General features: G+C 40.8%; 1 protein-coding gene across 1 annotated transcript; it reads right to left on the bottom strand.

Moving 5' to 3' along the window:
• Window positions 1-2889: 2889 nt before the first annotated feature.
• gpd1b (glycerol-3-phosphate dehydrogenase 1b) lies at window positions 2890-12300 on the bottom strand. Its single transcript, XM_050038928.1, has 8 exons — window positions 12120-12300; window positions 8821-8998; window positions 8598-8738; window positions 8346-8484; window positions 6760-6872; window positions 6019-6255; window positions 5791-5897; window positions 2890-3466 (listed from the first exon to the last, which is right to left on the bottom strand). Exons 1-8 carry the CDS (start codon window positions 12161-12163, stop codon window positions 3370-3372), a joined length of 1056 nt encoding a protein of 351 aa, XP_049894885.1. The 5' UTR covers window positions 12164-12300; the 3' UTR covers window positions 2890-3369.
• Window positions 12301-13434: the final 1134 nt, after the last annotated feature.

The following is a 13434-nucleotide window of genomic DNA, read 5'->3' as shown; positions in this document are numbered from 1 at the left end:
CGCATCAGTGCGGAGGAGACCAGACACTTCCGGTGCAGGTTTTCAAAATAAGAGTCCAAACGGTCAACGGTCGATTTTGTTCTACGAGTTAGACGTTAGGAAGCAAAATTACTTAAATTTATATTTAGGTTCAATAAATATTAACTTTTTCTGTTCAGCCAGGGTTTTAACAATATTAGTTTTGACACTAGCCGAAGATTTGATTCACTTTGGACTTGAACAGCAGAGAAAAGTTGAGATTGGGTTTGGAAAATGCCATTTATAATTTGTAACATGAGGGCCAAACACTTGAACTCTTTTTTAATCAACTGTTTCCAAGACACAAAAATAAATATTTGATGTAGTTTGGCAGTGGCACTTATTAACTGACAGACCGGAAAGACGCACAGGTTTGACTTGCAATTCAGTGGCACCTCCAAGGGGGGTGAACCCACGGCCCTCCTGATACAATATCTTACAATGTAATGTTGAGTTCGCACTGGGCTAGAAATAAAACAATTTACGCGAGTGAATTACATGTAAAGTCAACGTGAAGATGCGATTAGACATGAGTTCTCACTGGGCTGGCCGATGGATGCAATGGACGCAACGCAAATGAAAAGAGTTAAAAAATATGAACTCTAGCAACCATTTTGCACCGCAATAGCCAACCAGCACTGATCCGGGAACGGGAATCAAGTTAATTCAGCAATTTCACGCACGTTTGAAGTGTATTTACACGTATGAAGCGAGTCATCACAAAATATTCTAGCATTCAAACTCAAGCGAGTACTGCAATGCAAAAATTTGTGTCGCGTTTGGTGTGAACACAACATAAGGCATCAATTGGTACCATGTTGGCATAGCCTGTCGGGGAGGGGGCTAAAAAAAAAAACACGCTTCAAATTAAGGCTACATTTTGGCGAAGGAACATGGCATGGCTAATTTCAAAGGGGTCCACTGAACTTTCAACTCAAGATTTCTAATTGAAAATGGGTTCCATGAGTATCCACAAGTCTCCCTTAAACTTGAAATGGCTTGCTCCCAGTAAATGTTTCGTTCCTTATAATCAGTGTACTACTTCAATTAAAGCTCTACGTTTGTCTTTTAAGGAAAAAGACAACCAGCCTATTTAAAGAACAATAAATCACCTAACAGGTGCTGCTGTGGAGCGCAGAACGCTAACTGTGAATAATTAGAATACAAAATGTAAAATTAGAAACCAAAGTATATCAATAGCTGATTCCCTAACTCTCCATGTTGACATAGTTTTAACTAGCTCAAATACCACAGCAGCTTGGAATTCCTGAAGCATAATTATGGCCTCTGGTTGTGGTGTGCCCCGGGCCACAAGACTTCCAATGGCCCCCATCTGACGACCCTGATGAGAAATTTCTGAGTGCGCCACTGCTGCAAGTCAATCAACAACTTGAGATTGGACTTGATCAGCTCTTCCTTATTGTCTCACACCTTTTACTTTCTAATTGTGAAGGTGAAACAGCGCAGCTTCCTGTCTCCAGTGGCTGTCACCGCTCAGCTTGACACACCTTGGCTGCCGCCCTGAGATGAGAACTGGAATTGAGGAAGTAAGGCGAGTCCCTCCTCCTTCACCGGAGGGATCGGTGCCATGCATGTATGGCATCCATCCCTGCTGTTTCCTCCGTTAGAGCCACACTGTGGTCAGATACTTTTAATATTTGAGTTATGATACCTTACTATACCTTGGGAGACTTTACAGCTTCCGGTCAGACTGATAGGTTATCTGTGAAGGTGCCGTATCAAAGGTAGATTACACTGACAGGAGTGACGTGCTTGTGATTGATGTGATGGCACACCCAAGTGTTCAATGCATGTATTACAACTACAGATTGTTGAGGAATATTATGTAACATCTTGACCTATACAAGTATAGGGTTATTTATTCCTGTAAGGGCTCAGACATAGATGGCACCCCCTTATAGGGTATTTATAAGTGTTGATTTAAGATGTGAAATATTTGAAATAGAGATGAAATATGACAGTCGAGTTATGATTTTAATGGCACCACAATGGGATAGTATTTCAAAAAAATTCTGTGTTGTTAAGCAGCGATGGGGCAGCTGCAGCTCTGTCTAATTATAGATGGACTTTTACTCCCTTGGAGCACGTTATAATTAGAAATCTCACAGGCCGGTTGACTCAATAACTATGCAAGGGGTTTCAGCAGGGGAATCCAATTTTAAACAAGCAGCAAATGATGGTACTTCATGGTACACGACATAGCTGAGCAATAGAGCAGCCAAAAAATAACATATTTGTTGGATCAAAGAGCATACATGGGGAGGATTTCTGAGTGTTTTATCAGTTACAACATTGGCACAGCAGGGGATGTAATACCACCTCAAGGCCAGAACAAATAGGCTGCCTTTCCTGCTGCCTTTCGCCAAAAGTCTTATCCAAAGTGACTTGCAGGGACTGAGCATTGACGGGATACTCTGGCATATGGTGACGGACAGATGGCCGTTAATGAGCACACATTGGTTTCTTGCAATTTATTTGAATCCAGAGAGCGAATACATCTCCAGAGATGTTTCTGAATTAATCAAAAGAATACAAAACAAACTTGTTAATCAAGTGGGTTGAAAAACACAATAAAAGTTTGATTATGAAAGCATTCATAATCGCACTGAATCAATTACCATGAAAAATCCACACTAAACAACACAGCCATCACTTCTGAGGCCCGAGGCAGGATGTGTGCTTTAACGAAAGGTTGAAGAGGACGCTCTAGAAAATGGTAAAGGTGAAGAGTTTAGAGTGGCAGCCAGGCTGAGCTCAGGTCAGGTTACAGTGAGGCTGCTGCAGAGTGTGTGAGAGTGTATACTGCAGGCAGATACCCACAAGTTAAAAAGAAAACATTAGACATGAACATGAAGTCAATAATTTATTCCAAAATAAATCATCATAAGAAGTCCAGAAAGAGGAAAAAACAACACAGTGGGAGTGGTGTCTGTTGTGTGTTCAGCGCTTTGTTTACCGTTGGAACACAAATGTCAGAGAAAAGGCACGTTGAGGCACTTTAACTGAGAAATTATGTAACATTTCATAATATTCAGGTCGGGGTTTAAGTATTGTGTAAGTAAATTCTTAAGATTTTAAGACTTATGCAACTGTTTAAGTCATGTATGTTTCTAATCAGGTGGAAACAGAGGTTATGCCTCTCTCAGTAGTGTAACAGAAGCAGGTAAACAGCAGCTCAGGTAAGGAGGGCAACTCTGCTCCATTGTTTTCTTTTCTGTTTGAGTTTCAAACAAGAAAGTAGTCCTAAACTTCACCCCCTACAATCACCTGGGTTATACAGTAGTTCTAGTGTAAAAGTCCTTTCTCAGCTTCCACCCATGCATCAGTCCTTTACATGTGCTCTGGGTGGTTCTGCAAACAGCTGATGAACTCTGTGACTGGGTGGCCGTTGAAGCAGATCTGCTGAACAGCAGTGAAAAGAGGAAACCTGCAGAGGGGAGAGAATGATTTAAGACATTATTAAAGGAATAGTTTCACATTTTGGAGGTTAAATAGAAAGACTGCCACCACTCTCATGTCTGCTGGGTAAGGCTGGAGTCGACGTAGAGCCTACGCCATAACCTGATGTGCACCTGCCCAGAAATGTAACTACACATCGCAGCGACGCCTATTTCTGTTAGCTGAAACCATTTCCCTCAGTGGTAACGAGGCTTTTATTTATTTTAATTTCACAGATAAGAAACAAAACATTGTGAAGACAATAAAACCCCCACAAAAAAGTATTTTAAGTTTTGTGTGTGATTTATCCTGGCTTCATATGAGTAAAGGAAATCTCCGCTAGTCACTAGGCTAATTTATACAATGTAAAATGCCATAGGCTTGTGCTAATAACATTAGCATGTCGTATTTGTGGGGAAAATGTGTCTAGAAAAAGACAAATGCTTTGTGTGTGAATCCTGCCAGTTATATATTGTCACTATTAAGTAAACTAAGCTTTACAGCACTTCACATAGTATTTTGTATTTATTCTATCGCCGATTTTTAAAGAAGCCCTACAAACCCGCTGGCCAGAAACTGTAAAAAACAGAGATTATCTTTGGATTTTAATATTTCAGACAGTCCTTGAACACATTATGTGGGACAGTCGCTTCTGTCAGAAAAAACACAACCATATCTATGCTTAAAATAGTGACATTTCATTCTATATAAAATTTTGCCATGGATTAAGCATTTACAATAACAAGCATGCATGACAGGTGAAAAACTGAGGCTTTTTTCAACTCCAGGATTTCGTCTTCAACTCTTTACCTTCAAATTTCAAAGGGTAAGTTTAAAAAATCAAATAGGCTATCTAATTTATGGTGGAGGGAGGGTCGTGCATTTTCCCTCAGTCACTCAGGGAGACTCAAGTAAAAAATATTTGTAGCTTCAGGGAGGGTCAAAAAACAAAACAAAACAAAACAAAAAACCAAACGAGTCACATCCCAGCTACCCCCTCCTCTGATAAACAAAGACCAGACCCTGCTAGAGCCAGCAGATTATCTTAGCTTACCTTATCTTAGCTTAGCTTAGTTTAGCATAAAGACTGGAAACAGGGGGAGACTGCTAGCATGGCTCTGTGCAAAGGTAACAAAATCCAACTAGTAGCAGCTCTTGAGTTCATTAATAATCACATTATATCTTGTTTGTTTAATCTCTTCAAAAAAAGTGTATAAGTGACAAGTTGTGGTTTTATGAAGACTTCCTGAACTCTTTGCTGGTTGCCTACAACACGTTAGCATCCAACGTCATCAAATGCAGACAATTTTTCACACGATACTCACGCCGTACCCTATCATGTCTCAATGAGACACATGCTTTAACATCTGTATGTGACGCACAGCGGTCTCCTGGGTGAAACTTATTGTACCATGTGCTTAACATTGCCAATCAGTTGCGATTTAGGCAACAAAACTACTTAGTAATGTTTATAAAAAAACGTCATGTTTTGAGTTAAAATAAGCTCGTAATGTGTCATAAATGGATCAGGTGAGTGATGTAAGTACGTCACGGATGATCGTAAATTACATAACATTATTCTAAACAGCACTGAGTTTTGGTTTTACGTGGGACACAAACGGTGGTCTCCTGGCTGAAAGTCTGTAATGGTTTGACTCTTCTATCTCCCCTCCCACTCACCCTACACAGACGTGTTTTGTCTTTATTACTACGCCAGTTGCTCCGAGCATCAAATATCGTCACTGATGTGTTTACACTAGAATGACATGGAAGCCCTGTGCAACTCACTGAGACGCCAAAGATTGTCACCGGTGTTGGTGTCACATGCCGAAGGATGTTAAACGTGTCAGTATTTGATGCATGGGAATGAGAACAGACTGTTGCCTGGCAACCTCACAATGACAACAAGCACATAGCTCCTCATAAAACCCCAATTTGTCGCTTTTACACTTAAATCTTTTGTATGAAATGAACGTGCAAGATATACCATGGTACGTTCTGAGTTTTAGAGGTGCTGGAGGGCAGATTTTTTTGTGGCCTCATATTTAACGTACAAAACACGAGAGTGGTACCAGTGTTCTGATGTAGCTCTCAGCAAGAAAGCTCATTGGCACATTTTCAAATACCATGTTCATTTTTGCAGGACATGATGCGATCACAATTAAATCTTATTTTGTATAGATACCTAAGATGAATCCTGATTCATATGCACTCAGTGAAACCAACATGTATCAGTAATTGTAGGAATGGTAAATGTCCAAACAATCCACCTTGTGATTTACATCCTTGTTGTAAAGCATGAGACAAACTTACTTTTCCACCATGTTCTTCTGTTTCAAGATTTGGTGGACCTCAGCTGCGGTCGCTGGACCCTGAAGCTTCTGACCGTTCAGCAGCTCGTTCTCCAACTGCTCAATGGTCTAAAACAAAGAGTTCAGAGGTGGTGTTTGGTGTTTGGTGCAGTTTCAGTGTTTGATGTTACCTTATGATGGCTTTTAAGGAGTGATAGAGATTATCTGAGACAGAGACTGGTCCTCATACTTTGCCTGTTTTGGCGAAAGCCTCCCCAATCTTGCGGTTGCGTCCACCATAGCAGGTTGTGATGAGGTCAGCGATGCCGCAGCTCTCCAGGAAGGTGGCAGGAGAGACGTGGCAGTCTGTGCAGAAGACCCTGGCGAAGGCGATCATCTCCATCAGGCCGAGACGAATCACAGCCGCCTTGGTGTTGTCGCCGAATCCCAGGCCATCGCAGAAACCCGCTCCCACTGCTACAATGTTCTGCAGCGACAGGAAAGAGGAGATGCTGCTGTTATGGTGTTGCACTTTTTACACGTTGGGGTAAGTACTCGTGCATGTGAGGAATGTCACTGCTTAGACGAGAAAGGAATGCCTCCAAATAGATTTCCACATCAAAAAATTACCAAATAATTAAAAACAAAATAAGATTATAAGGGATATATTAGAACATTTATATTGGGTTTACTGGACCAATTCTGAATCTTGAAGCAGACATATCTCTTAAATGTGTTGACCAGCCTATTAGCTTTTTAAAAAGATGTCTGATGATTACAAAAGTGAATCTGAAGACAAATATCAGCAGATCTCTTGGTAAAACTGACTTCTTTTGACCATATTTTTACTCTCATAACTTTTAATGCACTCTTCAACCTTGTAAAAGTGTTCTCTTACGAGCTTTAGCACAGGCGTGACATTGAAATTTCTTGTACAAGGTTGTGATAATAAAGAAGTGAAATGTGTTTTCAAAGGAGGAGAAAAGCCGACCTTGAGCGCCCCGCAGATCTCCACAACATCAGACTCCTCCACCACGGTCACACGGAAGTTAGTGGTTTGCATCAGCTCCTTCAGCATGGGCCCGTGAGCCTTGTCTTTGCAGCCTGTGTCCAAAAATAACACATAAGTCATCACTGGTTTACACAGCGCAGCACTTTAGAAATGTATACTGTATATAAATATGCAACTATCATTCTGTCAAAGCCTTTCGACATAAAGCTCTGTATAAATACCACAGATTTCAATCCAAATAAAGCAAAATGCCTCTGAAGTATGTGTATACATGTGCTTATGGGGCTTTACATCATAACATGTTTTAAAAAGAGGAACAGAGGACCCGACAATCTTTCACTTTCAATAAATTAATGGATGATATACAAGATGTCTGTGTGGCTGATATGACATGGGAAGACAAAATCTAGGGTTTGACAGCAGATGTGTGGACTCCAGTCACTTGACTTGGACTTAAGTCAAACTCATGTCACAGATTTGATTAATTTGACTTAGCTTGACAAAAAGACTCACAACTCGACTTGGACTTTAGCACCAATGACACATGGTTTCCCTTGAACCTGAGCCTTTTGATTTGGACGTTATTTAAAAAGTGTGCTACAAATCACATAATTTTCCTTCATGTCTTGAGTCAACTTATATTAATGTTATTCTTTCCCAGCAAGCAACACTTAACTCCACATCCACTTTGTTTGAACCAGTCCGACTGCATCCAATCAAGTTGCAGGAGAGAACCATTACGAGCTAACGTTGCGGTACTGAGCGCCAGTTGGAAAAACTCATACCAATGATAACTTTGTTTGCCTACAAAAACTATACAGTGGTCAACAAAGAACAAATTGCAGTATACAAAATGTGCAGGTCGAAAATTATAGATTGAAACGCAACAACTTCCAACCTGTTTGACATTTGACGTTGCACAAAGATCAGTAAGTCAAAGCTAATATTAACACAGTTAGTGAGCTAATGCTATGCTAACGTTACCTTAATAGCTGAGTAACTTTTAGACACCTTGTTTTAACAAATAAATACAAGTTATAAAAAGCGCAGAGCACAGAGAAGCAGTCAGAGCTACAGGCTACAATGAGGCTAAAAACAGAGTTCATATGACGTTTTTCGAAACAACTTTTTATGTCGGGGCTGCAGCACACTTGGATCACTACGGATGAGCAGTATGGAGATACTTTGTGGATTCAATTTTGTGTTCTTGGACGTTAGTCTGGGGCGCCGTCTGACATTAGGTGTGCAGGCCGCTCCCCCCGCCGATCTCCGCAAGGGATGTGCGGACTCTAAAACTTCACCAGGGCCTCCTTCGGCATATGGGTGAGTAGATAATGGCTGAATTTTCATTTTTGGGTGCACTATCCCTTTAAATGCAGCTGGAGCCTCACTCAAATTTGCTGTTTACATCTAGAGAAAAATTAGATTACTCATTTTTAATCCATCCATTTACACAGTCAAAACATTATTGTGCTTTACTTTCATAGAAAGTCATTTTGTGCCCTTAACTGTAGACGTCTAACTCCAGAATCAAACTTTGTCAAGTGTCCATCTATCCTCCATACCGATGGTTGTTTCACAGAACTTTTCCTCAGCGACCTCGTTGGCGATGTTTGCTCCCATGAGGACCGTCATGGTGATGCCCAGCTTCCCTCGGATGACCTCTGAGATCAGCTTCAGACCCTCTGGACCCGCATCGACACCCTGGAGGAGACGGATAACCACAAAATCAACACATGGTGCATCATTACTTCTAATTCTTAAGTGCATTGTGTAATTCCTGTATCATTAATAGAAGGTATTAAGACAAATACTACCTTGATGAGAGACATTCCTACAGCATCCTTCTTGATGTGGTCTTTAATGGTGTCGCACACTCTTATGATGAACTGGTGAGGGACCACGAAGATCAGAATGTCGGCTCCCTTCACGGACTCAGCCAAGTCTGGAACAGCATGCTGACCAGGAGAGAGGAAACATGTTGAAGCTTCAACCACACAGCAACACCAAACTGTCATCAGAGAGTGTTTCCATACTCACCACATTGGGGGGCAGCTTGTGGCCGGGCAGGTATTTCACGTTTTCATGGTCTGTGTTGATGATTTCTGTGAGTTTACGGCCGTTCACCGTTTCCTCGAACACCCACATGTTCACCGTGGTGTCAAACGTGTCATACTTGGCTGCGTTGGCACCCACAATCTTGGCAATGGCAGAGCCCCTGTGGACACAGAGACACACACTGAGCATCCTGGAGCAGAGACAGCAGCTGGTTGAACTTACTGTTTCCCAAAAAGGGTTAAATGTTCTTTTTGTGATTTCTAGTAGCATTCTTGCCCACTGATGTTCATTAACATGCTCTGTCTCTATCAAACAAACAAATAAATTAATACATTTCAATAGGTCTCATACTTTGATGTGCAGCTGCAGTGATATTGAAAGAAAAAATGATCAAAAATTGTGATATATATGACTACTGACTCTTTATTGATGTGTATTTTTAGATTAGAAAATGTTCATTGCTCATTGTTCTTTAATTATTGCTTGTATTAAGGAGATATTACACTTTTAAAATAATAAAAAAGATGATTTAAGATATTTAACAGCTATTTTCTTATAGTTCGTACAGTGGTGTATTTCCTAATGGTGAACAAACATCCTGTGCCACTTGTGACTATGATGTCACGTGACTTGAATAGTTTTCAGATGCTTTCCCAGACAAGAATAACACTACAGGTGAAAAAAACAGAATACCAGGAGGGCATTATTTAACCATGAGGAGTGTCTTATTTAAAGCTTTACCATTGAATATCAACATAACACAGACTGAGGGCTGCGAGAATCCCTTTTAAAAGATCATATATCAGTATTATGTATCAGTAAGTTGGCGTGTATTGGCAGAGATCAATTCAATGTTTGTCCTTTTACAACTGATTTATATCAAACACATTATAGTTTTAAAGTACTTGTACTTTTCTTGAGTGTTTCCAATGTATATATGCTACTATACACATCAGCTCCACTATAGTAACTTATATATATATAATAACTACATGACATCATGAGTACTTTTACCTCCAAGTCTTGAGTTACATGATGCTAATAATCAGTGGTGGAAGACGTACTCCAACTTTTGACAGCAGTAAAAGTAGCAAAACTTCAGTGTAAAATACTTTATCACAAGTAAAAGCCAAAATACAAAATCTTACTTAACTAAAAGTACATAAGTATTGGCATTAAAAATATACCTAAAGTACCAAAAGTACCAGTGGTGTAAGGTAGTTATGATGGGCCCTAGTGTGCCCTAGTTAATAGCTATGAAGCACACACACACACAGACAGAGTTTCAGGCGTATATATATTTTCCCAACAGTGTGTTTTACTGACACTTTTATGTTATNTACCAGTGGTGTAAGGTAGTTATGATGGGCCCTAGTGTGCCCTAGTTAATAGCTATGAAGCACACACACACAGACAGAGTTTCAGGCGTATATATATTTTCCCAACAGTGTGTCTTACTGACACTTTAATGTTATATCCACTTGCTGATGCACCCAGCTGGTCAGTCTTGAGAGATTTTGCACCTAAACTAGCTTCTGTGAATCGTATCGTCTCGTTACAGGATCAAACAGAGACCTGATACTGGACAACGTCAACATACATATTACCTAGCAACCATATTTACACATCTGTATCTGACAACAACTACAGAAGACAATAGTAACTTATTAGTTTAACTACATAGTTTTTTATAGTTTATGCAGAGTTAGCATATCATTTGTTATTGATTGATACTATGTTACAAAAACAGAAAAACATGGTGGAGATGGGTTTATCTTTTTGAAGGCATATATAGAAAATCACACCATTTTTGATTTAACGTGAGTTCTTCTTTGAGCATGGGTGTATTTCCAGGTGGCAGTCGGGCCCCTCCACCCCACGGGCCCCAGTGCAACCGCACTGCCTGCACTGCTTACATTTACGCCCCTGAAAAGTAGTCACTGTGCAGAATGGCTAATTTCAGAATCATGTTGCAGCGAGCCCTGTCGCACTCCGAAGTTGTTGAAATCTGGCGCTCGGGCAGTGACTTGCAGCATCAAAAACCAAGGAAAAAAAGCGTCCTTTAACGTCGACATGATACACAGCCAGTTGCCATTATAGTTTAACTGCGCCCGGTAACATCAGGGAGAAATGCAGTGGGACAAGGATGAAGGTTAAGGCAGTGAAAGTCCAATTTGGGCAGGCAGGACAAACAACAAACATCAAATTAAACCAAGGTTAAATTCAAGGTATTGTTCTGACATAGTGCATTTATTTTTAAACTGTATGTAAACGGTAAACTTCCTGTGAAAAAGGAAGTGTACTTTGAAAGAAGACAATGCATGTAACAGGCAGAGCTTAACACGGCGTCCCAGAACATCAACAACCAACACACCCAGGGTACCTTGCACGTCGTATGTGGACATGGAAAGTCCATGACCAAACATCGATATGTGATGAGGTCGGAGTGAGAGTGTGTTGTTCCAGCTGGTAAAGGTGGACTATTTTATATCCTGCCGAGTTCTTTAATCTGTAATATTACATCATGATTGATTAGCTGATTTACGTTTTGTATTAATAATCTAAATCTGCAAAGTAACTAAAGCTTTAAAATAAATGTAGTGGAGTAAAAGGTATAAACTGGCTTCTAAAATGTAGTGAAGAAGAGGTATAAAGAAGCATAAAATGGAAATACTCAAGTAAAGTACAAGCACATCAAAACTGTACATAAGTACAGTACTTGAGTGAATGTACTTAGTTACAATAATAGTAATACTTCCTTCGTCTCTCATAGGTATAAATGCTGCTCTGGGTATCTTTATCTGAATACCTCTTCCTCCACTGACTAATCTAAATGTCACGCAGGCTGAGGGATATCAACTCCACACGAAGGCTGATTCAGCACAAATATCTCTGAATATGAAAAAGTCAAGAGCTGCTTGTTTAATAAAGATTTTTGGGCTGTTAAAGCATCAAAGGTCATCAGACAGTCAGACAGTCAGTCAGTCTCAGCAGGACCTCCACTCTGCAGTCTGGCAAAAGACAGCAGGCGACTTATTAACTTTATGAATTATTTATCTGCTGTTAACAAAAGGCTGAAGCGGTTTTCTTTCTGCAAAGTTTACCAACTCTTTGACAACATTCACTCACACACACACAAAAGTCTCCTGGCCCACTGTGTGTGGACTCTAATATGGTGTCTGGAGACTTTGCAACGCACCACTGACTGTACTAACACTGAGCTGAGAGACATCCTAAAGTGCATTAGAGTTAATCAAACACCTCATCACCCCTGAACTCACCAGTTACCAGAGCCGATCACACAGACTTTCTTCGGCGCTGCCATGATGTGTTTGACCTTCCAGACGGAGCTGCTGCCGGTGCGGAGACACACTGAAGCCGGGACAGAGTGTATTTATACGGACACACAGCTGGGGCTCGGTCACACCCTCCGACACCGGTTGGTCTGCTCTGTCGCCTCTCAGGGACACACTCCCTCTCCTATTACTCACACACACAAGTAACGGGACAGCAGAGTGTTTCATTAAGCTGACAGTGATGTAGGGCCATTTACTTCTCGCGTTTTTATGCTACAAACTGCATTAACTCAATTTATCTGGTTGGTTAAATAGTAGTAAATTGAGTTAGGGACTGTTCGTTATTCATGAGGTGGAGGTGGGGGTGCGAAAAGGGGGAGGCATGTCACACATGTCTTGTGTTTTTTATTTTGGCTCATGGGAGGGACTTACAACTTTATATTGTATTTTGTATTTATTTTACCACTGATTTTTATGAAAGACATGCTCGCATGGTTTCTTTTTAAAAATCAACCAAAAGGGTCAACTCCCGGATTAGCATGCGAGGGAACACAAGCTAAAGAGAGGTGGCTCACCTGCTTTTTCAATACTTATCAGTTATTTGCATATGAGTCGTGTATCACCGAGTACTTGTATTGTTTAACAACACATTCTCACTCCGACCTCGTCACGCATTGACGTTCGGTCATGGACTTTCAAGGTACGTTATGGGACAGTGTGTCAAGTTCTGCCTGTTACATGCCTTGTCTTCTTTCAAAATACACTTCCTTTTTCACAGGAAATTTAATGTTTATATACAATTTCTTTCAAAATAAATGCACTACTGCGAATTTACCTTTTTTCTCCCTTCAACAACAAACACGTGGTTGGGTTTTGGAAAAAAGAACAGGGTTTGGTTTTAGAATCCTACGAGACACAAACACTGCTCTCTCAGGTAAAAGTCTGTGTTTGTTGGACCCATCCACCACTGCTCCCGCCAGCCCCAGTCAGACGTTTGCCGCCCTAACTTTCGTCCTTTAGTTTCCCCCTGGTGCCGCCATACACCATTAAACTATAACGGCAACCAGCTGCTAATCAGGCCAACGTTAAAGGACAGCTTTTTACGTTGGTTTCTGATGCCACAAGTCACTGCGCTGGATTTTGAGGACTTCAGACTGAGACCGGGCTCTGTTTAACAACTAGGGCCTGTTTGACTTCAACGTTTTGAAACAAATGGCTTATGAACTACGAAAGAAACCGACAACAGCTACTGCTGACCACACCACTGTGGATATGGGCGCAACCATGTTGGAGGAATACT

The sequence above is a fragment of the Epinephelus moara genome, chromosome 24 (assembly GCF_006386435.1).
Source record: "Epinephelus moara isolate mb chromosome 24, YSFRI_EMoa_1.0, whole genome shotgun sequence".
Classification (NCBI taxonomy): Eukaryota; Metazoa; Chordata; class Actinopteri; order Perciformes; family Serranidae; genus Epinephelus; species Epinephelus moara.
Note: the sequence above shows the minus strand (reverse complement) of the source record. Positions and strands in the feature narration are given on the sequence as shown.

Bases quoted from the DNA above. Each gene is read 5' to 3' on its own strand.
- gpd1b (XM_050038928.1), bottom strand. From the start codon at position 12,163: ATGGCAGCGCCGAAGAAAGTCTGTGTGATCGGCTCTGGTAACTG. The intron at 6,873-8,345 runs GTATGGAGGATA...TTTTGGACACAG, and splicing joins GTTCTGTGAAACAACCATCG to GCTGCAAAGACAAGGCTCAC. The intron at 5,898-6,018 runs GTATGAGGACCA...TCTTTGTTTTAG, and splicing joins CTTTCGCCAAAACAGGCAAA to ACCATTGAGCAGTTGGAGAA.